This window comes from Anser cygnoides, chromosome 1, assembly GCF_040182565.1.
Source record: "Anser cygnoides isolate HZ-2024a breed goose chromosome 1, Taihu_goose_T2T_genome, whole genome shotgun sequence".
Classification (NCBI taxonomy): domain Eukaryota; kingdom Metazoa; phylum Chordata; class Aves; order Anseriformes; family Anatidae; genus Anser; species Anser cygnoides.
In genome coordinates this window covers 122,027,094-122,053,995 of record NC_089873.1, presented here as the reverse complement: position 1 = coordinate 122,053,995, position 26,902 = coordinate 122,027,094, and the positions used below count along the sequence as shown (strand labels likewise).

The window sequence follows — 26,902 nt, the reverse complement described above, 5'->3', positions numbered from 1 at the left end:
CTTTTTTAGTTAGCATTGTCTTCATTTAGCTATCAATTCTAGCAAATAAAGATCATATCTCTATCTGGGGATAAGCAACATCAAACCATCTTCTTCATGACCATATTTATGATGCAATTTTAATTCCCACAGATTTTTTTTTGTCATAGTATCCTGACTCATTTTTCCTCACTGAATACATCAGGCCAAGTTTTCAAAACAAAAAAAATTAATTTTTGCGTAAGAAATCTTCAGACTGAAGTTCCTTGGTTTATAGTCACACATGCTTAATTTGCTTAGTGATTTAGATCAAGATACAGGGAAATAACATAACCTTCACTGAAAAATTTGTCATCCAAACGTGTTATTTTTTGGATGTAAATAAAAGTTTAGAACTATTAACAAGTTTGTGTAGTATTCTTGCATCAGATGTGTTATTGTGGCTTAGTCGATCAGTTCTTGTCTTTTCTTTTTTTCCTAGGTGAATATCATTCTGAAAAGTAACACCAGGAAGAATTATTTCTCATTTCATAATGGAGTTATTGTTTTTGCACTTCTGTGAGGGTGAGTGAATATGTTCAGATTAGTTTATAATTGAGATGGTTTCCTGCAAGTGTTGAATATTTTAACTGATCATGATTTTGCATAGGTGTTAGAAAGCAATCTGAATTTGCATAATGATTACTCTCATTTTTAAGGTTTGCAGATGTCAATATTTTATATAGAAAAAAAAAGAAAAAGAAAAAAAAAACAGAACCAGAAACAATGTTTTTTAGTTACAAACTGTGTTTGCTCATAATTCACGAGATTTTTTTCAGTATTTTTTGTATTTTTCTAGCTATATTAAACAATGGGGGGGAGGGTTACTTTTGAGACAAAAAATATGCTATATTGTTCCTTTTTTAATGGATTAAGTGTTAACCTATTATAATACCATCAGGTAAGTACAGACCTATTTGAAGTTCTTCATCAAAATGCCTGTGTATGTTTCAGTTTGTAGTGGGTTTATGTAGCAAGGTAGTGGGGGGCTGGAGGGGTGGTTTCTGTGAGAAGATTCCAGCAGCTGCCCCGTGTTAGATATGGGCCAGTTTTCAGCAGACTCCAAAAGGGACCTGCCGCTGGCCAGAGCTGTGCCAATAAGCAATGTAGTTTGTGCCTCTGGGAGAGCAGATTTAAGAAAAATAAACAAACAAACAACAACAACAAAAAACTGCTGCAACAGCAGCTGGGAGAGTGAGGAGTGAGGAGTGAGAAGCAGCCCCGCAGCACCCCAGGTCAATGCAGCAGGAGGGCAGGAGGTGCTCCAGGCAGGCAGCAGCAGTTCCCCTGCGGCCTGTGCAGGGAGAGGCCCCCGGTGGAGCAGGCTGTCCCCCTGCAGCCCATGGGTCCCACACGGAGCAGATCTCCACGCTGCAGCCCGTGGAGGAGCCCACGTGGAGCAGGTGGATGTGGCCTGGAGGAGGCTGCGGCCCATGGAGAGCCCCCGCAGGAGCAGGCCCCGGGCCGGAGCTGCAGCCCGTGGAGAGGAGCCCACGCAGGAGCAGGGGGTCTGGGGGGAGCTGCCGCCCGCCCGTGGGGGACCCGTGCTGGAGCAGTTTGCTCCTGGGGGATGGATGGACCCCGTGGTACGGAGCCGTGTGGGAGCAGTGCTGGAAGAGCTGCTGCCTGTGGGCAGCCCCCGCAGGCTCAGTTCGGGAAGGACGGCATCCCGTGGGAGGGACCCCGCGTGGAGCAGGGGCAGGGAGGGACCGTGAGGGAGCGGCGGAGACGAAGCGTCAGGGGCTGACCGCAGCCCCCATTCCCCGTTCCCCTGCACTGCTTGAGGGGAGGAGGTAGAAGAGGGTGGATGGGGGGAAGGTGGCTTTAGTTTGTTTTCTTTGATTCTCATTGCTCCATCTTGTTAATAATAGGCAATAAATTTTACTAATCTCCCTACGCTGTGTCTGTTTTGCCTATAGCGATAATTGTTAAGTGATCTCCCTGTCCTTATCTCAACCCTTGAGCCCTTTGCTGGATCAATGGGCCAAGGCCAACTGTGTGAGGTTCAACAAGGCTAAGTGCTGCACTTAGGGCACAACAACCGCATGCAATGCTACAGGCCGGGTAGAAAGCTGCTTGATGGAAAAGGACCTGGAGGTATTGTTTGATAGCCAGTTGAATATGAGCCAGCAGTGTGCTCAAGTAACCAAGAATGTCAACAATATCCTGGCTTGTATCAGAAATAGTGTGGCCACAGGACTAGGGAAGAGATTGTTCCCCTGTACTCATGTCTGGTGAGGCTGCACCTCAAATACTACATTCAGTTTTGGGCTCCTCACTACAACAAAGACATTGAGGTACTGAAGGGTGTCCAAAGAAGGGCAGCAAAGCTGGTGAAGGGTCTAGAGGGCAAGTCTTATGAAGAGTGGCTGAGGAAAATGAGGTTATTTAGCCTAGAGGAATGGAGTCTTAAGGGAGACCTGATCGCTCTTTACATCTGCCTCAAAGGAAGTTATAGCAAGATGGGGGTCGGTCTATTTTCCCAAGCAACGAGTGATAGAACAAGGGGAAATGGCCTCACGTTGCTCCAGGGGAGGTTTAGCTTGGGTTATCGGGAAAAGACTCTTCACTGAAAGGGTTGTGAAGCATTGGAACAGGCCGTCCAAGGACATGGCTGAGGCACGATCTGTGGAGGTATTTAAAAGATGTGTAGATGAGGTGCTGAGGGACATGGTTTAGTGGTAGACTTGGCAGTGCTAAATTAAAGGTTGGACTTGATGATCTTAGAGGCGTTTTACAACCTAAATGATTCTATGATTCTATAATCATAGTATTCTACGATTTTTGTTACTAAAGTACAAAAATGGGCCATTTAAAAATCCAACCTTCCTAAACACAAATGTGCATTTAAACTCTCCTGCTTTACAATCCAACAGTAATTAACAGAAAGGGATTGCTTGATCATCCAGGTAGTTCATATTCCATTAAAACTGTGAGCATCCACTAAATCTATTAATTCCTCCACATATTTCATTTTCACTGAAGAAATCCTATATAGTACTTACTATATTTTGCATATTGACAGCTAACATTGACCCACTGAAATTTAAGTTGGTGAACTTAGACTTTTTCTTCAGGAAGAGAAATAATGCATCAAATCTCTCCCATGTTTCACTCATAGATAAAGAAGCAAACGCCAGATGTAAACAAAAATTATATAGCTCACAAAATAATCTCTCTAGGCTTCCGTTTCTACTCTTATGCACTATTCTTAGACTTCAGATAATTCCCTATTTTCCTGTAGGACTTGTCACCCTTAGTAATAAGGTAAACCATAATAGAGTGTCTCTTCCTACCAGCTGGTGGTTCACCCTCTCATCAACATTTTCATTTTGCCATCACTAACAGCTTTCACCTATCTGCTAATACAAAACAAACATTTTGTTGTTCTTTCTTCTACTTATCACAGAGAGAAAAAACAACAACAAAAGTCTACAATCTCATTTATAAAACCATAATTCTCTCATCCTCAAACACCATTTCAGAAATAATTCCATAATGATTACAACAATAGAGAGATGGCTTAAGTTATATAGAGAGCTATCTTCATTATTATTATCTTCTTCATGTTGCTTTCCGTATTTACCTCCAAAACTTTATCAGTAATTAAATTAAAATGCCTCAATGAGAGAGAGTAAGTCTATATTTTCTCTCCACCTATGCTGGCATTTTCTACCTTATGCTGATAATATTTCTTCGATCTTATCGAATTTTGTTGAACTTATTTCTTACAGGTGAGCTTCCTGATCCAGATCCATCACATTAAACTGGCATTTAGTGGAATCCATATCACTGGCCAACATGAAATCTTGCTAGAGTGGGGAATAGCTTTTAACATGTTTGTAGGTGTTGTTCCCGTCTCAAATAACTTTATTAATAAAGTTAAAGAAAATAGAGGATTTCTGTAAATTTTGATGAGTTTCAATACTTCAGAAATTTTTGGATGTTAGATCTGTTATATCTGATTGGATGTTAGACTGTAATAGCAGTCTATTAGACTGTAGAGAATACACACATATATTTCTATTTTTGCGGTTTTCTTAGAAGGTGAAACAAAGGGTACACTTTAGGTAACATATGCCAATGTACATTATAGATTAGTATATCTGGAAAATGTTATTTGACCACAAGGTGCAATTGAACTGTTCATCTGTTTAGAGGTCAACCTAGCAGCAAAACTTGCACATAACATAAAAAACTTATAGCTGTGCTACCTCCAACCTGGACAGTACTGTTCCAGCCCCCCCCCCCCCCCCCCCCACCCTCCAGAATTAACTCGCTTGAAATTTTTCCTAGAGATAAGAACCCAGGAGCAAGGAACTAAGACCAGACCTTAAGCTGTGAGAGGAACTATGAGTTAATAAAAAAACAGGGAAGTTAATTATAAACACTCTACACTGGCTGCCTTATGTGATAAACTGAAGTAGGTGAAAGGGGTAGGTTACAAAGGACTATTACAAACGCAGAGACAGGACTGATCAGTGTTTTTCTTCAATCAGAAGATACTCTGTATACTCCACATGCTCTCAACATACTGAAGTTTGGTTGCCTAGAAACATCTGAATTCCAGTCAATATCTATAATGGATAACTTGCTTGATATTGTTTGATGCTTTTCTTACAAGACTATGGACAATGCATCATTTTTCCCCCCTATTTAATGTTTAAGGTGAATAAAAAAAGGTATTTTATTAGAGTACAAATAAGAACCTCCACTCTTGTCTGGATGAATTAATGTCTTAAATTAGGTTTACCAAAAATAATATAATTAGAGACATATTTAAGAAAACAGCTGAAAAATACATATAGAGCACATATAATTGAAAATTATTTTTAAAGGGGACATATTATAGTTGATATGCCTAAAACATTGTCTTTAAGTTATTTGATCTCTGGAGCATTGCTTACTTCTGAACAAGTCATGTCATTTTAGCTATATGGTATTTAGATCATCCCCTTCTGTCGTAAGAAATTGTAATAATTTTATATTTCAAATGATACCATCTGGAATGGATGAAATTGAATTCCTTTAACACAAAGGACATGCTTGAAGATTTTTTACTTCCCAACAATTTATACTTGTCGAAACAATTTAAATACTTTAAATTGCGGTAGTAGCTGTTTAAATCTGATCTGCCAGTAATTATCATCATTTATCTTTGGATATAAAATCTGCTTACTACACATCACACATACTATCTGATGAATCATTCTTTGAAAAAAGAAAAAAATGAAAAACAGCTTGCCAGCCTGCTATCTTAGAGTTTACGTTTTTGTTTATATTATTACTGGTAGACTGCAGAAAGCTCAGATAGTACCATTAAATCTGATTCCTAATAGGCATCAGATTCATTCAGCAATATGACATTAATATGTCATTGAAAAGCACCAGCATTATAAATGATCTTACTACCTATGTTGTCTACCATTTCATTACCAGACTTCTTGCTTGAAAAGATGCAATGATATCCCAAATCAATGTCTTGCAGTATGCACAGGAGCCAGTCTTATAAATATGAAATATTTTCGCATGAATAAAACAAGCACTACACATCATGAATCTGCAAGTCTTTCAAAATGCTGTCTCAACTTGCTGAATATATGTTATTCTTGTCAATACAGAGGCCACCATTTTGGAGGGAAATAGCTCAGTTATGTTTAAGATCGCCTACTCACTTGTAACAAGTTAATGAAGATTTAAGCCTTGCTACTCTACAGTAAAAAATATGGTGATGTATTTTGATATATCACTGTTCTCACAATGCCAAACAAAATTATATTCATAATATTTACGATTCTCCAAAGAGGCAAGAATGTGTGTGGAGACCTTCACATCTTTTTATTTTACTGGATCGATCACTATCACTTTGTAATATGGGAATGTAAGACAATAATATGCCCAGACAATAACCTATCCTTGGTACTGGGATATGGGTAATTATAAAGTTTAAATAAGCAATTACAATGATTAAGTAATGAGTAAGTATACTATGTGTAAGGTTGTGACTGCAGTTCAATTTCAGATTCCCTTCTGTTTTAAAAATATTCAAAAAAAAAAAATCTGTTTAAAGATCTGGACAGTGATTGAAGAGAGAAGACCAGAGTGCTAAGTGTACAGGGGTGGAGCTATGGCTGGATGAAAATTATCCTTATAGGAAGGATGTAATACATCTTGATTTCAATTTAACAGATTTTCACTTTTTCACAGTTCTTTGGCAAGGAATCTATTGCAACATGGTATTCCTGTAAAGTGTCTATTGAACCAGACTCTGATGCTGACTCCAATGGCATAGATAGACAAAAAAGCCAAGTCTATCAGTCTTTCAACCTGAAAGTCAATGAACTACAATCATAGTAACTTCTGTACTCATTTTTTACCATGTTACAGTGCATTATAATCTTGAGAAAGTTGAGCATGGGTGAAATCCCTTACCATCATTTGCAGCTATATCTCATGTCACATGCTGTAATACTAAAATAACACTTTTCTTAAAAAGTAGGATGACTTTGTACCTAAAAACAAATGTAAGTTTAACTTCAAAGGTACGATAATTAGTGAAAGTATAATGTAGCAATTAATAACTTGTAGTATGACTGTTAACACATGCCTATGAACAGAAATAATATACATGAAGCTTAACAAGTATTCTTTTCTTATACGTTGTACCATTCTCTTTCAAAAAGAGGTATGATACGAAAAGGTGGTGTGTCTCTGAAGGAATTGATTTTTACTGTGTCATCAGCTGATTAACAGTAAGTGGAAGCTTTCTTTTACACAGCTTTATTGCTTCCTTAGAACAAGGCCTCTTTCTTAAATCCATTTTGCTGCAGATATTGGCCTTCTGGTGGGAATGCATCTCACAAATAGGGACAACCTGAAGATAAACAGTGCCTTGCAATGCTTACACAGACATGTTTTTGCTACCTTTACACTTTGTGCAGGCTATACTCTTTTAAAGGAGGGATGGTATGTGTGCAAGCCTCACATCCAAGACACACATAAAAGAAAGGTTCAAAGGTGCCTGTAACTCCACAGACATACTGTTATATGAATGTCCTATATTTGCCACATGGTAGAAATATGGTCTGAGAGAAAGATTTTTCTAATTCCCATCTGTTGTCATAGCAGAGTTACATTAAGTAAAGTACTTACTGTATGTGCAATGTTATTAAAAAAAGTGTGATATCCAAGCTATTTATTCTTACCATCAGTGACTTGAACTTCTTCTTGGATATTGGCTGGCTTATGTCTATTGATCAATGCAGAATTTCTTGTGGCAGGCATAGCAGTTGCACCAGGAACTGCACCAGTTAGCAGCACTTCTACTCTTTTTTCTACTCTCTGACTGGCTTGACAACTTACAACAGCTACAGAAAAGAAAGAATCCATTATTTGTAAAGCGTCGGAATCTTTTTTTTAACAGAATAATTAGAAGTGACATGTGCTTGGAGAATGATGGAATTCCAGAAATGAGTGAGGCAACTAAAATACAGTTTTCTCAAAGTTTTGTTGTTCATTTTTTAGGTGAAATAGTAGGAAATATTTCTAAGCAAACAAAAATCTGTTCCTATGGTTAGTTCATAACAGCACTTGCAAATTTTGCTCTTTTTTTTGTAATAATAAAATGTATCTTCATTTTAGTTCATTTGCAAATATATGCTATGATATAGTTTGATATATAGCAATGAGAAAAGAAGACTGAAAGGAAAACAAAAAAATAATAAAAGAGAGAAGGAATTTAAAAGTTAAATGAAACAGTATTAACTTACTACTTGGTTTCTAACCAAGTAAGAATACTGTTCAAATTTCAGCTTTTAAAGAACTGTGACAAAATAAAAAGCATCTTTCTCTTTGAAGCATGACAGACCTTTTTTTCGATTCTATTAATGCTTTTAATTTGCTTATTACAAAATTTGTCCTTTTTCATTAGAAGATAGTTGGACTTTAGCTAGATTTTTTATACTAGATTTTATAAGGCTTATTTTTGTGGTCATTGTTTATGGTTCTTTCAATTCTTATTGGCACAGAAAGAGGAGAAAACTAGATTCAAGAGCTGAAGGAAAAAAATAAAATATTTTCCAGAAAAAAAGAATTTTCCAGAGATATTGAAATCAACATGAAAAAGAAGAGGTAGTTACATACTTTTCAGTTTCAAGGTCTAAATACCATTTTCATCAGAATTATGGCTCTGAAAACTGCATAATTATTTTTATATTATTAAAAAGCTAGATTATTTTTTTTTTCTGCCTACAAGGCAGTAAGTAATGACTCATTGTCACACATTTTTAAGTAAGGAAGAAATGCTCAGAACTAGTAATTTGATCCCTTATCTAAAACAATCAGCAGAATTATATCCAATGATTCTTTAAAAATTAATTCTGAACTTCATATCAAGATTTTATGATAAATAATTCAGACACAACTCTTGGTAAATAATTATATTCAGTATTTTTTTTTAAAAAGAGCAAAAGATGCCTTACTCCTGAACCCTGTTTATTTAGCTACAACTTGTAGTTCTGGAGCTTGTTTAATTATTATTACTATCAAAAATAAGTTGGTATAAAACTGTCCGTATGTTGTAGTTTTATCAAGCTTTTAGCTTTAAAAAACTGTTCACAATTTCTATGTTTCACTATTCTGGGGTGATATCTCACCTTTAAAAATATCTTTAACAAATCTATAAACATGTACTATACACAAAATAAGCAACAATAAAAGTCCTATGAATTTGTCAGTCCTTTTTTAATGCAAGTTTACTTCTCAGGAGCAAGTGGAAAACTTACTGCTATTTACACCAACCTATATTCTTGTTTTGGTTACAGTGAAATTCAAGGCTGAGCAACACAATGGACATCTAACAATTAAATTGTCTGGAAGGGTATTTTGGGTATGTAAGTAGAAATCTACACTTATGTAAGTCTTTCATTTGATTTATTTACGGTTCTCTAATTTAGCATTAACTGGGACACTGAAGGGCACAAGCCATGAAGTTTCCAACTGCTCCCGGCTTCTTTTATCCATAACGAGAATGAAACAGAAGGTCTAGATTTACTTTGTAGGCTGGGAAGGGGATTTTATTTTTAATATGTGATTTTATCTTTTTTAAGAATGTGATAGAGTATTAGAACAAATTCTCATGATCAAGCAGGTGAGAACACAAATAACTATTTTATTTTTCTTGAACTTCCTGTTCAAGTTTTTCAATAATTACCTACCTGGCACTAATTTCTGCTGTGGTGCTTCAGGTATTCCATGAACTGGATAGGTCCAGAGTATTCCCTGAATACCCCCATCCTCTGACACAGTAAAACTATTTGGAGAATAAGTGAACAGTATCATGGAAAACAGGTAGAGTGTCATTATGATACTAACATTATGATAGTATTGAGATTTTTTTTGTCTAAAACAATATAGAGTTAAGAGTTACTGGAAATGTGAAACTCCATTTTATTGTATGCTTTAATGCTAAACATATCTAAAAAAATATATGAAATAAGATCCAAGCAAATCATAAAAGCCATAACTGACATCCACTTATTTTAGTGTCTTTGAATACCTTTATGTCAGGATACAAGAACGTTTGGCCTGATTTGCTCTCTCTTATGTCACACCTACACTGAAGCAAAGTTTATGTAGTTTGTGCATTACAAAAACATACCCACAGGAGAGCAATTATTAACCCCAAAATTAGAAGTATCTAACAACTTTCATTTGCTCAATATCTAAAACTGCACTGGCAGATAGTACTTTGCATTTTGTAAAGTACATACTTTGCAGGGTACATTAAAAGCTCATGTTGGATATCTGTTGCCCTCAAAAATCAGACACTTGCTTCCCCTTGGGAGCCACACACAGATATCTGAAGGGGAAAATGATGATAAGATTGAGTATCTGCAACTACATATTTTTCCTATTAGAATAAATTACCTCTTTAAGTCTTTACTTAATTCAGCAGAATCCTCATAAGGCCAGTTTTCACCGTTTTCCCTCATTACATTAATTACCACCGCAGCCTCATACATTTTCATTGTATCTGGCATGAATAACACTGGGATGTCCAGTTTTTCTTTTGGAGCTAATTGAATTCCTGTAAGACAGAAGAGATTGTTATCGTACCTCAGAAATTTTGAAAATTATTTAAAACATTTTATTCATATTTACTTTTTTTTTTTCTTTTTGATACACCATTTAACATTTTAGCATAGTGTATTATTCTCCCTGTGACAACAAATTGCATTTTATCCTGCTCTTGCTACAGTCAAATCTTATCTTACACTACCATCTGAGGTCAGTCCTCCTGTAATAAGGTGTTTCTTGATTCCTTGATTCCATGTCCTAAAGAGAGGAGTTGACAAAAATTGTTGCTTGGAATTAAAAAAAAAATAAAAAATATAATCTTGTTTGGCAAAGCAACATGAAACCAAAAGCCCTTTTACACTTTCACTTACTGATAAAGCTTTGAAAAGAGACCCAAAGAGACTCTGAAGGCTCAAAACAAAACAAGCAAGATAAAGTGAGCTTCCCATATATAATATTCAGAGACCATGTGTAATCCCATTACATTGGTGGGTTGCAACATATGAGAATAATATTGCATAAGAAAAGATGAATCCAAAAACAATTGTTTATGTTTGTAACATAACTGAAATACATTTTAAAGAACTTATACTACCATTATAGAAGCCACGTCTTTTCTGTACTATTTTTCATGTGATTGACTTTGCTTAAAAAAAAATAGTAACAATCTATCCTGTCTGCAGTGAAGGTGACCTGACACATTCCATAATTAAGGGCCTTTTTCCAACAGGTTGCCTGTGTGGCACGTGTCAGAATATCTATCTCAGGTTAAGTTCCAGCAATGAAGTTATAGAAAAAAAAAAATGTATAAATTAGAACAAACAAGTCATACAGTCTATCTGCTTTCAAGCTTTTAAAATAATTATTGAAATTTGGTAGAACTGATGTCTCTGGGTTAGGGTTTCAGCTTTAATTCTACCTGCAGAAAAACCTCCTAGTTCTAACTAACTGCTTTTACATTATGCTCTACATTTTTGTGGTAATTTTTCATGCCTACTACAATGCATATGTGCTCATATAGGTAGGTACATGTGCATCATTCCCTGAGAACGACTGAGTCTGCTAAAGTTAGAATGCATGGGAGAAGCAGTGCACTCCCTGTAATTGCTTCTTGTGATAACAAAAGACTGCTAGGTGCTCAAAAAATGTCAGCAGGGAAACTTTTATCTCATGCTCCAAATGTTCACCTTCCAAAGGCTAAGAGGCTGGAGGGTGAAGACCTCAGTGCTGAGAGCTATAGCAAAGTGAGCAGTAAGAAAAATGTAACGCAGTCTTGGGAAGGACAAAATATGAAAAAAAAGAGCTGGATGCATTGAAGTTTGGTAGACTTTTAGGGAGACAGACTAAAATGATGACAGATAGGAATGGCCAGAAGCAAAAAAAAAAAAAAAAAAAAAATCAAATAATTACCAAAAAAATTACCAAAAAAATTACCAAAATTACCAAAAAAAATCAAATAATTACCAGATAATTACCTTTATGAAGAATTATCTTGTACTGTGTTATCTAGGTACTTTCTACAGCATATAAACCAACTGGAGTCAATATGGTTCTGTAGCTGTAATGTTTTTAGCTAGAAACTCTAATAAATTAAAATGAACTAACTAAATTAAGATTGGAAAATCAATCAAATTAGGAAGGTCAGGATTATTTAAAGACAAACCATTCCACCTGCAGGATTTCTGCCTCTTTCATTAACAATGCCTCGAGACCTCAAATACAGACCAGTGCTTCACGTTACTATGCATTCTACTAATAGTAAGAAATTCTTATCTAAACATGTGGATTTCTGTATTGTAAAGGCTCATCATGTAGTAATGGAAATTAAATAACTGCACTGCAATAGTAACTGCATAATTTCTGTGCATTTGTATAAATCCATCATGGTATGAGTGATTTGTTTTTGAAAAAACTACTTGAAAAGTCTCTTATCTTGAAACAACTTGAAAATATTATCATTAAATATCATTTTAAATTGCTAATATCTAGATAAAAAAAATATTTTTTTCATTTAATAAAGATTAATGATATTTTGTTAGATCTTAATGTCCTTAGTTTATGTATTACAAATCAAGTATATATGTATATATATATATATACACACAAGTATATATATATATACACACACACAAAATTTAAAAGATGAAGAATATGCACATACTGTTGACAATAGTGTGGCCAAAGAGTTTTACCTTTAAAAAGATTACCAACATACCTGTCAATCCAATATCTTAAATAACTAAACTGACCATACACATTGTTGGCTTACTTCCAAAAACTTCTGACCCATCCCTTTAAAACAGATGTCAGCTATAGCTCTGATAGTTCTCCTTCCATGAGAAACAAGACAGCTTTCTACTGTGATTTGCTGAACTTTGGGCCTACTCTGCTGTAGCTAAGGCAGAGGCCTGTAATATCTATAAATTTCCACTATATTAAAATTCTATAAAATTCTATTCTACTCCATTCTACATTAGAAGCTTATTCTTCAGGATATAATTAGCTTGCCTTGAATCCAAATATATACATACCGAAGTAGTATTATCAACAACAGTACGTACGCACTTTGTAACACCATTATGGCAAATCCAAACACAACGTGGAAGCGTTGTAAATATGTTTGTGAGCAATGTGACCAAAAAAGGAACAAAGGTATGTACCTGCATGTAGGAGGCATTTGGGTAACAGAAGTTTAAAGATGAAGCACAAGGTAAGCAGAAGGGACTGCAAACAGGCAGGACACCTTGCGGAATACACAGGAGGGATGACTGGCAAAACCAAAATCCAAACAAACACCATGGGGAGCTGTTGAGACTGCCCTTTGGAGGGGGAGGAGGCAAGAAGTGCACAGCAGCCATAATGACCAAGGAAAGATGGAGAAGAAAGACAATCATCCGAATTCAGTTCTTAATTCTTTCATCAAAGTTTTTCTCTCTCAAGCCTGATCACTTTAACCTCCATGATGAACATCAAGGACCGAATCCATCAATGCTAACTATACAGCATCAGCTTCAGAACATTGTACACTTATTTAGGATATGATTATTAAAGAATAACACTTTCATACACGTGGTAATAATGGCTAACAGTGTGCAAGAATTGCTCTTTAGCTTGAAAATTGTTGTTACTAAACAAATTCAGTAAGGTTTTGTTTCAAAAGTGACCTATTTAGTCAGTCTCCTAAACATTCCCACCACAGATATCTCTAATTCCCTAATGGTATCTTTACACATCACATGGTTGTGTATTTACATAGAGAGATAGTTATATATAGTAATACACACACATCTATTCCATTGCAGCACTGGGCAACTGTGATTTGTATCATTTCCTCCTTAGGTATTTTTTCTCTTTTCTCCTTCTAGTCATCATGGCTGGGTGACCTTCAAGTTGTTAAAAGGCTGGAAGATACAGAGGAAGAAACCTCTCCATTGCCTCAGAAGTACAAGAGCAGCTTTTACTTGCCACAAAACCACTTTGTGTTCTGTAAAAACACTTCCCCTACCTTTTGCTATGTATGAAGGAAAACACCATTCCAGCTTTTTAAGGAACACTGTGCCAGCAATACTACACACAGAAGACAATAAAATATATGTGTATAATTTTAGTAGAAATCAACTTGACAAACCAAGTTCATCCTATTTGTCTGTGGACCTCATGTATTCCGCTAGGGTTACCAAGGAAATATTTTCTCTCTGTGCACTCTACCATGGTGCATACAAATTGCTAACAACAAAATTGCTGCTATATCAACATTTTATTAATTGCAAAATATCCAAGAGCTGTTCGAGCTAATTTTTGTCTATAGTGTTTTGCTAGAATAATGTACTCGGGATGATTTGCAACTTAAAATACCGTCATTAATACCATTTGCAACTGTTTTAACACATGACAAATAGAGCAGACTGTAAACTAATATTTTGTTACATTATATATGCATTGCACATGCTGTTTAAACAGCAGCTTAATTATGCCTGTTACAGGACATAGGGCTTTTTTAACAGTAAATTTTAATACAGAGTCCATGATATCATTCTGGGTCATTCTCGCAGAAAATTGGTTATTAAACATCACAAAAAGACAAATTTTAATATAACTGTTGAAACAGAATGTGTTCACATTTTTAATAAACATTCTTCCTATTAGAAGCTGTTCATAATGACAGTAATTTTTATATCACTGGACTTGCCTGCAGCTGTCAACTAACCAACTGATCATTAACTGCTAGTAAAGATTTATTTCCTTATGATTTTGCATAGTTAAAAAGACAGATGAAATAGGCCTAATTGCAAAAACCACATATTGCTTCATGCTTCTCTTTTCTCATTCCCATTTAGAGAATGTGAACCAGCAACTCCTGGCACAACAGACAATAATATTTATGTGGGCAATTTTAGCATAAATCAGCATGACCAAGTTGTTCCACAAACTCTCTGTAAGAACTTCACAGCAAGGCACTTTTTTTGAATAAAGCTGCATCACATTCGGTATAAAGCTTTAGGCCAGATTTTGATAACACCCTGCTTCCATTTCACTATACAAAAAACACAAGGAAGCAGTGATAGTTATGAGCAAACGCACAGCTGACCCTTTATGGGCTGAAGCCACCTCATTCAAACCAAAGGATCACAACTGGAGTCAACTGCCTTACGGAGAAGCACGTGGAGATCTGTCTCCTCCCTCATTTCTTTATGAGGTAGCCTGTATTTTAAGCCTTGCCTCTAGCCTCTCCAAAGGAAAGTAGAGAACAATGATTCTGTAAAGGAATCTTTGGACTCCTCATCCTTTGAAACTTGAGACTAGAATTCAAAACTGGATTACATAATTAAATCAAAATGAGTGCATTTCATATTCTCTGCTTTACTTCTACGGGGGCACTGCACTCTCGCTGAGTTCTGTAATTTCCATGTCAGCCCTAAAAAGAATATCACTGTGAGAGCTAGTTAATTGAAGTAATGCATTGGATCTCTATAGCTGAGATTTTATTTGGAAGGATTACAGATGGGTAAAAATTCATTTGTTGCCTCTACAGTACCTTAGGAAAATGTTTAAGAGCAAGCATCCAGGGCCACACTGATAAAACTGTGATGACAATGAGCAAAATATCCTACAGTATCTTTGAAAAGAATCATCATCCTCTCATTTATCTTCATCTTAGTTCAAGCCATGTACTTTTCATATTAGTAGGGAACTTTGATCATAAAATTTCTAGGTGTTGAAAGGTCTGCTTCCTTGATGCATTACTGTTAAGTCTGTAGCATCTCAGAGTAATTCCCACTGATTGTACCCAGAACAGCAGCCCTCAGTTCAGTTTCCTAATTGAAAAAGGCAAGAGATGAGGAAGAGCTCTCTATGTCTTGCTGGAGTCTGATGGGAAAACATTTAAGAGGGGTCCTTTGTCTTTTTTTTTTTTTAATCTTAATAGTTTCTCCATAAAAATTAGCATAGAATAACTTCAGTTAAAACCACAGATGGCCCTGCTAAAATTAACACTGGTCATAAAAATGTTAGTTCAGTATAATCAGGTCTGTTTTCTAACACTATCCTCAGGATATGGAAAGGGTGGCCGCCACAATATTCGCAGACAATAGCTGCTGCTGGGGAAGGATTTTTAATTCTTTCTAAAGGAACTCATCCAGAAAAGGAGGATTGATATCAGGCAGTAGAGAGTCAGATATTGCCAACACTCCAGCAAGCATCAGAAATACATTAAAAAATCATGTGTATGTATTCTTCATTTATTTTCACCTGCTAGAAGAAATAAAAGCCTGGCTCACATATGAAGACTAAGGTCTTTTTTATTTTTATTTTTTTTTAAACAACTCTGCCAAAAGTGGTTCAGTGCTAAATTCCAAGAGTTGAATAAAGTACAGACAGCACTTCTGCCTCAACTGTTACTAAGGGTGGATTCATTTTTGTTTGCATCTTTTTTTTTTTCAGTCCTTCCTATGAGGCTGCTTGAAGTTTTGATTCCCTTTCAGTAAAACATGATCATAGCCCTTTGTTATGGGTTCTAATTAGCAAAATGTGGGAATGCAGCAATCTGTGTTCATTTTCATACATTAGTATTATAATTAGTAAGTCTCAATGAGTAAATAAGAATACAATTTTCTGGATCAACAGCCATCAGTCAACAACCTCCATCTGTGGAGATACTCAAAATCTGACTGGATATCATCCTGAAAAACCTGCTTTGGCTGACCCTGCTGTAGCAAGGGAGGGGTTGGATGAGATAATCTCAAGAGGTCCTTTACCACCTAGTCCGATACTATAATTCTGTGTTCATGGTAGATCACTATACTCAGGCTTGTTTTTGCTTTTCAGAATACATATAATACATTCTTGCTTGCTAAGCCAAATATAGACATTTTCTCAATGAATCACTTGATCAGTATTTATACAATTATATATATATGTTATATATATATTGCATTTTTCTTCCCTCACTACAGTTTATTTAGGTAGGTGGGATGAAAGAGAGATTCCTTTCATAGATTGTCCACGGTGAATTTATTTTTAGGAGGACTTTCTGCTTCATGAATTATGGATTCTTCCACCAAAGGTTAGAGTTGTCCTTTGACCCGCATCTGAAAGCTTCAGTGAATTACTGAATGGTTGAAGTTGGAAGGATCTCTGGCAGATGTGGTCCAACTCACTTGCTGAGGTAGGGCCACTGAGAGAAGGTTGCACAGGACCCTGCCCAGGCAGCTTTTGAAGATCTCCAAGGAGGGAGATTCCACAGCCTCTCTGTGCCAGTTCTGTCACATTTATAGTAAGGAAGTGTTTCCTGATGTTCAGGAGGCATCTTCTGTGTTCCAGTTTGTGCCCATTGCCTCTTATCCTGTCACTGTGCACCACTGAAAAGGGCCTGGTTCTGCCTGGTTTGCACCCTCCCTTCAGATAATTATAAACATTGATAAGATCCCCCTGAGTTACTGAGTTCCTTAGTTGAAAAAGTTAAGCCATGAATATGCAACTCAGATGCTAATAAGCAATTTCACAAATGACTGGTTAAAACTTGAAAAGTTGCTTTAAGAAATAAAAGGCACAAGTGAAAGAATGGATGTTTGAGTCTTTAACTGAAAGGCTTCACATCATCACTATCATAAGCACACAATAAAGCGTATTAGATACAGTATGCTTATAAGCTTTTTGCCATTTTATGAATCTTGTGTTAATACAATTTTGTACACTTCTGGCAGAATCTTTCTGGCTTATTTCATTAAGAGATTTAATTTAGAATGATTTCTTTCTGGTACTAAATAATAGATACAAGTTAAACATTTGCTATTTAGATTAAAATAAATGGATTGAGAACAGGGCTTAGTAATTAAATATGTTGTTTCGTTTAATGCAATTTATTTTGCATTTAAACAAAGCCTCTCTAAAAGGAAAACCATAAAGTCTTCTTGTCTTCTTTCATTTATAAAATTATCTTTTTCTAACTAATAGTCGATAGTGCAATTGTGGCAAAAAAAAAAAAAAAAAAAAGCCACCATTATTTTGACAGAAATACCTATCATAGATGTGCGGTAGCACTTAATCTTACAAGGGTTAAGCATGTCAAGGGAAAAACTGGTTCTAAGCACAGCAATTCACATCATCAGTGTAACCAAAACAAGAAAAATTAAACTTAAAATATTTAACTCTGAGAAAACTGAAAAATACATATAACAAAGATCATGAAAACCATGAAGACCACACACTCCTATTGAGAAAAAGTGCATGATACTTTTTAAAATCCCCGGTATAAGACTACTGCTTAATATTAATATACTGCTTAGTATATTTCAGAAGAAAGTCTCACTCACTTCCATATCAGATTGGATTATCCACTTAGGTTTAAGAATGGTTTTGTAGTAATACAGAAATTAAATAACATCATAAATTGTGGCTTAGCACAGGATTTACCACTTATCTCCTAAACTCTGGTAGCTTCAACTTTGACTTTGGGTAGGTGTTACAGAGCTGTCAAATCTTAAAAATAAAAAAAAATTAAAAAAAAAAAGTAATTGCCTGGCATTCATATACACGATACATTCAATACTATTTTCCATTTCTGCTGTCATCTTATGCATTTGTCTTGGTAGCCTGGGATATCTTTGCAGTTTCCTTTCAGAGGTGTTGGACTCAAAGCGTCCAGCTGAAACACTCTGAGAGCAGTGGACTTTGTGTTCCCTTTTCTGAAATTCAGTCAGCAAGCACATTAGGAAAGACACATCTGAATGGCAGGAGCCAAGAACAGCAAGAAAGCAAGGCTGAACAGCAGCCCAGAACAATACAAAAGTCACAGGTGAGAACAGGAAGATGATTGCAAAGACAGGGAAAAGTGAGCAATAAGACTGGAAAAAGAAAGAAACAAAACAACTGAGTGACCAGAAAAAAGGTGACAGGCATTGACAGTAACTTCCAAAATGATTTGGTATACGATATGATACGGTAGAGAACAGTGGAGACTACCAGACTGCTTTATATAGAAGTACAGAAGACACTTGGCATGGGGAATGCCAAATAGATAAGAGTAAGGAGAGAAGAATAAAAATTAAAGATAAAATTTTGTGGGATCATTGAGGTATCCAAAATCTAAAGGTCTGCAGCATAATATTGTCCTAGATCCAAAGTTGCACAAAGCAGAAGGCATACTTTTTAGCCAAAGGAAAAGAAAATGCAAGTCTCTTCCACATCAGCACTGCAAAAGATGTATAAATATGTCTTTTTTTCCGAATTATACAATTTGTGACACCTCAAAAAAGGTAAGTATAAACTCAGTTTGTATAAGGTCATTCAGCCCTACCTGAACTAAGTCTTCATCTTATTTCTTCACACAGTTAAGTATTTCTGACATTCTCAAAAGATATGAATTGATAAATAACGGAATACAATAAGAATCAAAACCACAGTGTGGATAGGGAGGGACTGCTAGGGCGAGTAGAGAGGTAGATAGTCATATATTTTAGAAACAGGATCTGTCATGTTCCACCCTACTATGTTAATGGGAAAACTATGTCCCACTCAACCCCTCTCCTCCTTTACTGAAGTGAATTCACTCTATTGTGCATAAGACAAAATATGGTCTACAAGCATTTAGTATCCTACCTAAAATCTTAACCAAAACCAAACCAAACCAACCAACCAACCAACCAAACTAACAAATAAATAAGTAAATAAATAACCACACAAGTATTTTAAAAATGCAATAAACTGCAAGAAAAGGCAATGTCATATGCTTTTTAAACAAGTGTGTTTTTTTTTTTAGTGCTCAGACACAAAAAAATCACCAAACTTTATCCTTTCTTTCTTAAAGAAAATTCAAGTTACCCTAAGATAAAGTACTAGGTAAGTAAATTAAGAGTATGACAGCTTCCTGTTTCCTTAATCTTCTTCTAGACCTAAACACATACAAAAAATGTCTTGAGTTCATGGCTGAAAGAAAACTGTAATTGCTTGTTAGATATAACTGAATTTTTGACTTGTCAAATATCTGATTATTTTTGACAGATATATTTTTACTTTCATTTTAAATTTGGATATATGCATCTCTTAGTCCTATCTCTGAAAGCAGAGTCAAGTTCTGAAGCTATGGCAGATTTTAATCAAAATGTGCAAAGAGGTGTAAAATTGGCAATGACGCTGGTGATGTTACATCCTTCTACTTTTTATATTCAACCAAAAATTGTACTGTTTTTTACAAGTTGCCAGAAGATGTATCACACTTCATATAGTAGATGGTAACTGGAAACAGATATAAGTCTCCAACTGACTCTTTCATGTGAATGGGATACAGTGATTATTCAGCACTTTTGCCTTTTCAAAAGTTGTTTCCTTGACATAGTTTATAACCTTTGAAACAGCTAGTTTAGCTATTACTCTCTTCTGTGAGTCACATATATATATTTCTTGAGTTATAAATTTTCATAGTCTCAATACTTATACTCTTCATCATTCAAGGTTCACAGGCTTTTGTAATAAGGCAGAGCTGAGCACTATGATGTTTTTTTGGTTTCTTAGTACTCAAGAAAATAGTTAAAGTTGTTAAGAATCCCTCATGAAAAGTAACTTTTGCCCACTAATTTGAATTATGCCATCAAATAATAGTTCTGTGAATCACATAACCTATGACATGGTACAGAATTTAGAATTTGCATGGAGGGAGAATGTACTTCTTAGCTAAATACTTCCCATACTAGGAATATTGTTTTTTTTTTCTGGAGGGAAGGCTTCTGTAGCCCAGTAAATATGATTTCTTGCCATTACTATTAAAAGGTTTTTTTAGTGACCTTACAAGATAACGTCTCAGGATTTAATTGAGATTTGTCTTGGTATAAGCTCATTTTAGTTATGATAACAATTGTTTAGCAGTCAGGTTTGTATTAGGATATTTTAAGTTTATAGAGGTAAAAAGTAAACTTCAGAGCCCTGAATTGGAGGGCTGTGGCTGCAGGAACAATAAGCTCCCAGCCAACTCCAAGCTTGTGGGGGATTCGCTGCTCCAGCTGGATGCATATAAGTCTATGGGGCCTGATGGGATTCATCTCAGAATACTCAAAGAGCTGGTTGATATCATTGCAAAACCTTTCCAAATTGTTTTTCAACAGTCTTGGGAAGCTGGAGAGGTCCCAGTTGACTGGAAGCTGGCAAATGTTCCAGTTTTCAAGAAGGGTAAGAAAGAGGACCCTGGTAGTTACAAGCCTGTCAAGTCTTACTTCAGTGACTGGTAAAATTATGGAGAAGATTATTCTGGGAGTTATTGAAAACTTGAAAGACAATGCAGTCATTGGTCACAGTCAACATGGGTTCACAAAGGGAAAGTCCTGCTTAACTACCTTAATTTCCTTTTATGCCATATTACCCACCTAGTTGACTAAGCAAAGCCAGTTGATGTGATCTTTTTGGATTTCAATAAAGCTTCTGATACTGTATCCTTCTAAACAAAATGTCCAGCGTAGAGCTAGACAAATACATAAAACAATGGGTGAACAATTGGCTAATGGATCAGGCTCAAAGGGTTGTAGTAAAGAGGATTACATCAGGCTGGCAGTCACTAGTGGAGTTCCCCAAGGCTCCATTTTAGGGACAGTTCTCTTTAATGTTTTTTATAAATGACCTGGAAGTAGGACTTGAATGTATACTAAGTTTGCAAATGACGATAAATTAGGAGGAGATGTTGACTCCCTCAAGGGAAGAGAGGCCATACAGAAAGACCTTGACAAATTAGAGGGCTGGGCAATCACCAACTATGAAATTTAACAAGAGCAAGTGCCAGATTCTGCACCTGGGATGCGGCTACCCTATCTGTACAGACTAGGGGATGAAAAGCTAGAGAGCAGTGCCACAGAAAGGGATATGAGGGTTCTGGTTGATGGCAAGTTGAATACGAGTATCCTGGCAGCCAAAAGGGCCAAACATATCATGGAGTGCATCAAGCACAGCACTGCTAGCCAATTGAGGGAAGAGATCATCCCACTCTACTCTGTGCTGGTGCAGCCACACCTCAAGTTCTGTGTGCAGTTTTGGGCACCAAGATTTAAGAAGGACATAAAACTATTAGGGAGCATTCAGAGGAGGGCTACAAAATTGTTGAAGGGTCTAGAGGGCACCAAGCCTGCCAGAGTTCAAGAAACATTTGGGCAACACTCATAGGCATATGGTTTAGTTTTAGGTATTACTGTGTGGAGCCTGGAGTTGAACTTGATGATCCTTGGAGTGTCTTCTATCTTGGGATATTCTATGATTCTATGACAATTCTATATTACACACTTTTTCACATGTAATCCTTAGACAGAACAGTAGTTTCTGGAGCTGTGGGTACAGCTCTTACATGAACTACTCTAAAAGTTGTCCCTTGAATTGAAACTTTTCTGCTATTCAATAGCATTGTAGATTGAATTTCTCTGTTCATATAAGGGAAATATTAAAAGGTTAGCCAGAATATTGCTGCAGTGCAAATGATGCATTTTGGCTAGGAGTTGATACCTTCACAGAATATCCTCCAGTCTTCATTCCTCTATCTCTCTCGTGTTACTTCTCTCTACAGAAAAAGCTTTGTTTCCCAATTTTGAGTATTTTCTCTCAGCAAAATAAACATTTCATCTTCACTCTACTGCATTTTATATGTTACACATAATAAAATTATAAGCTGCCGAACAGTTCTGTCTAGTTATTCAGTTTTAGATGTATTATGAGTTTTTCACAGAAACAGCATATGATGCATTAACAATAACAACAATAGAGAACTTGGTACTTAAACCAAGCTGTCTTTTCTTCTTAATGTTGTCTATGAGTTCATATTTCTTGGGGCGTAATGGAATTGAAAAAGGAAAAAAAAATCATTATTACTCTGAAAACAAGGTTTCAGGATTCAATTTATAAAAATGTATACAGGGGAAAAAATCCCTTGGAGAATCATATAATCATTAAGGTTGGAAAAGACCTCCAAGATCATCTAGCCCAAACATCACACTTCCACTATCACCCCCTTAATCATGTCCCTGTGCACCACGTCCAACCTTTCCTTAAACACACCCAGGGATGGGGACTCCACCACCTCCCTGAGCAATCTGTTCCAATGCCTAACCATTCTTTCTCAGAATAATTTTCTCCTAATTTCTAACCTGTTCCACCCCTGGCACAACTTGAGGCCAATCCCTCTTGTCCTATCACTAGTCATCTGCAAGAAGAGGCTGACCTCCAGCTCCCCACACCTTCCTTTCAGGTAGTTGTAGAGAGCAATAAGGTCTCCCCTGAGCCTCCTCTTCTCCAGACTAACCAATCCCAGTTCCCTCAGCTGTTTCTCGTAAGAATTGTGTTCCAGACCCTTCACCAGCTTTGTAGCCCTTCTCAGGACAAAGAGCCTTCATTTCTTCTACATTTATTAGCAAGTCATTTTGATTACTTCTTTGATCTAGGCAAAAACAAAGAAAAATAATGGCCTGGATGTAATTTCTGTTGGATTTTATTAGTTTTAGGAGTAAGCATTGATTTAACTGCAGTGGCAATCTCATACAGAGATCAGCAATGCAATCATATGTCCAGGATGACAGTTTAAAGAATACATCTTATGTTTTGGCTGTGATCGTTGTAATGTAAAACCTGTTCCAGAGCTTATCAAGACTACCACAGAACAGTAATTTGTCCTATTGAAAGTAAAAAAAAAAAAAAAAGTAGCAGCAGTATCATCTAGCAAGAAACTCATGAGCTGTCAAGTCCCTTTCTAATTCAGACACATTTGGGATTGTTATAGCCAAGCCAATAATTCCCACCAACTTGTTCTCTTCTTTTTTTTTTTAACAAACAATGCTTTATGACAGAACTCATCTCAGGTCCATAGGTCTCAAATTACAAAATAATTTATTTTTCAAATTCTGAAAATTCCCATGTCTATACAATATCATCTTTTAATGTCAGTGTAGTCTCACGTTATCTATCTACATTTCTGCTAGTCAGTCGTAAACCATGTAAAGACACATCAGTTTTGCAATCTGTTCAGAAATATTTTCACCTTAATGTAAAGATCTGGAACATGTTGGACCAGTTAACGTTGCAGATGGCTATTCACTTGTCAGACTCAGGTATAGATAGATACAGATTATATTTAAATTGTAAGACTTGATCAAATTCTAAAAACGTATCTGCTGAATTCTTGTGTTTAATAGGATGTTTATTATGGTCTATCTGGTTTAATGATTCTATGATCTGGTTTCCTAAGGGGTAGCTGAGATGTGGTATGAGTTTCCAACCATAAAGACAATTAGCTATTCTTGACTGGGAGCTGTGCATTGCTTCCTGTTTTGTGGACAAGGTTAAAATTAACTTCATAGCCCTCACTTAGAGCAAAATAAAGTAAGTATTCCAAAAATCCAAAAATATATGAGTTGCTGGCCCCTTAAATTCAGACAGTAAGGTGTTTTGGGCCCTCCAGAAAAAGAACAAAATGATTAGAAGCAGATGTTTAGGAAATTATATGGATTTGAAAATTTGCTAAGGTAAGAGACAAAACAAACAAAAAAGTCTCCCAAAAGAGAGAGAAAAAATCCACTGAAATTGGGAATTGATACTAAGATGTTTCAGAAGGGATCAAGAACATAAATTACTTGACAGCATCAAGATGATTCTGAATAGTACTGACACAGGGGACAAGCTTTGGATGACTAAGTGGTAAATGAGAGCCACAGTCCTTCTGAACAGATGTGACTGTTGAAGATCCTGTACATCTGTGTGAATCCAGAAATGGAATATGTAATCCACAGTGCAGGAGGCAAGATGATTATCATGAACATTTTCATATGAAATACAAACCAACTGTCTAGAATTTTGCTTTTACTCATTTTTGCACAAACTGCTTTTTTTTTTTTTTTTTAATAGCAGGCAAGCTATTTTTCTTTTTCTTTTAATTCAGGAATGACAAAAACAGGTCGTCATTGCTGGCTCTTTTTAAAAAATTAATTAAACTACAGTAGTGGGTAAAATTACATGAAAACAATACTCTTTCAGGATAGGAAGGAGATATTTTAGGTCAGTTACTGCAACTTTCATTGATAATCACTTCTGGTGAAATAACGGGGAATGAGAATTTTCATGGAAGTGGTTAGGATTATCTATTTTAAATCTGTCAAAATGAGAGGCAGCTAACCTTCAAATCTAGGGCATGTTACTGTTCTATATGGTTGGGAACAGTCTTTAAAGCAGCTCTGGGCATAACTGACTTGCAATCAAGTTGAACAAATGAAGGGACAACAGCTTTTCCTGGTAGCTGTTTGTCATAGGTGTCAACTGTAGAAAAGGTGCAGGAAGAAATCTTTGCGTATAAAGATAACATTGAACAGATCTTCATAAACTGTCATTTGGCATCAACTTAATGGAAGAATTAAAAAGTTTATTTTCTGATATATAGCAGCTAGGAGTTAGAGAGGTTAGAAAACAGTTTAAAAAAATAAGTCACTCTGTAGTTGATTTTGCCTACAGTCTACAGCTTTTTCTGAGGAAATATGTTAGATCATAGTTAATTTCATTATTTTATCTCTTCCTTTTGTATAACAGCTAATGATCACAAAATCTGAAAGAAAACAGTGATTATTTAGAGGCAGATTGCAACAGTTACGTGTAAAGAAAATAAAGCTTGAACAACTAATATCTATATATACTGTTAAAGGTACTCAATTTCTTGCCCCTGTTTTCATTCTGAAGTAAGAAAAGAATAAACGAATATAGTGGAAGTTCTGAAAATGTTAAGTTAAAAGTATTTTTTGTCATTTTTGACTGAACCAACAAAAGCATGTTAAAAGCATGTTTACTTATCCAGAACTCTCCAGCTTTTTTCATTTTTCACTGCTAAATAGTTCAGTCTTTGTGATCATCCAACTTGACCTAAATACACGGGATTTCTTAGAACTTACTTTGAAAAATCAAGGTTCAGTCTCAACAACTTTTCTTGAACAATAGAATATAATTAGAAAAAACAAGGCCACTTGATTTAAAAGTTACCAGTGATGGTGAATCCTCCACGTTTCATTGAAAATTGTTCTGAATGATTAAGATTTAACAATGATTAATTTAGCTCATTGTTAAAAACATGTAATATTTTGTATTAGGCTATTGAATAACATTGACCTTGTTTCTATCCCTGCTTTTTCCTGAGTGAATAAACGTCATTAACATCATTCTGTTTTTTAGTAAAGTAGAACAAATGAGTCACGACCAAATTTTTCTTTGATTAGCTACATAACATGGGATCATGGAATCTCTCTTTCTCATCTTGAATTATTTAAGCATTTTTATATTGCAAAGAGGAACAACAGCTGTAGAAGGCAACATATGTTAACACTACCAAGTGGAGGGACTCGATTTATAAGTAAATAGGCTCCAGAAAGTTTGAAAAAGCTTTATTTCTCTAATCAATAACAGGCAGAAATAGCAAAAAGAAAGAAAAAAAGCATTTTCACTTCATTCTTAGTAGGGAGGAGAATTAGGTAAATCTATGGATTCAGGTCACAAAAATAACATGAAATTTCATTCTTGATTTGGAAAAGAGGAAAAAGGGAAGGGAAGGGAAGGGAAGGGAAGGGAAGGGAAGGGAAGGGAAGGGAAGGGAAGGGAAGGGAAGGGAAGGGAAGGGAAGGGAAGGGAAGGGAAGGGAAGGGAAGGGAAGGGAAGGGAAGGGAAGGGAAGGGAAGGGAAGGGAAGGGAAGGGAAGGGAAGGGAAGGGAAGGGAAGGGAAGGGAAGGGAAGGGAAGGGAAGGGAAGGGAAGGGAAGGGAAGGGAAGGGAAGGGAAGGGAAGGGAAGGGAAGGGAAGGGAAGGGAAGGGAAGGGAAGGGAAGGGAAGGGAAGGGAAGGGAAGGGAAGGGAAGGGAAGGGAAGGGAAGGGAAGGGAAGGGAAGGGAAGGGAAGGGAAGGGAAGGGAAGGGAAGGGAAGGAAAGGGAAGGAAAGGAAAGGAAAGGAAAGGAAAGGAAAGGAAAGGAAAGGAAAGGAAAGGAAAGGAAAGGAAAGGAAAGGAAAGGAAAGGAAAGGAAAGGAAAGGAGGACTAATAGGGTACAGATGGTGATTTTGCACTTGAAGAGATGTAAAGCAATCTGGAAAGATAAAGATCATCCAAAAATTCCTCAACAGCTACTGGCATTATGTTATTTCATTGTGTATTGTGGTCTTGTGCTATTGTGTGTGACAAAACTGAATTGCTTGTTTGTGCATGTTTAAAAGTGAATATGTTACTCATACAGGTCTGTATAAGAGTTCTTTTCAGCAATCAGTTTCTTATTTTCCTATTTAATAGAAAATAGAAATGTTTATACAATGGCTAGAAAGAAAGAAT

General features: G+C 36.1%; 1 protein-coding gene across 2 annotated transcripts in view; it reads right to left on the bottom strand.

Moving 5' to 3' along the window:
- The window catches only part of LOC106042138 (cilia- and flagella-associated protein 47), a 308,071-nt gene that overhangs the window by 34,512 nt on the left and 246,657 nt on the right, over window positions 1-26,902 (bottom strand). Inside the window, exons 58-61 of one of the 2 annotated variants that reach the window (XM_066980338.1) lie at window positions 12,756-12,914; window positions 9,946-10,105; window positions 9,234-9,328; window positions 7,224-7,385 (exon numbers count right to left, since the gene is read on the bottom strand). In XM_066980338.1, coding sequence (XP_066836439.1) covers window positions 7,224-7,385; window positions 9,234-9,328; window positions 9,946-10,105; window positions 12,756-12,914 — 576 coding nt within the window. The remainder of the gene's footprint in view (window positions 1-7,223; window positions 7,386-9,233; window positions 9,329-9,945; window positions 10,106-12,755; window positions 12,915-26,902) is intronic. The other variant, XM_066980347.1, reaches the window with a different exon arrangement.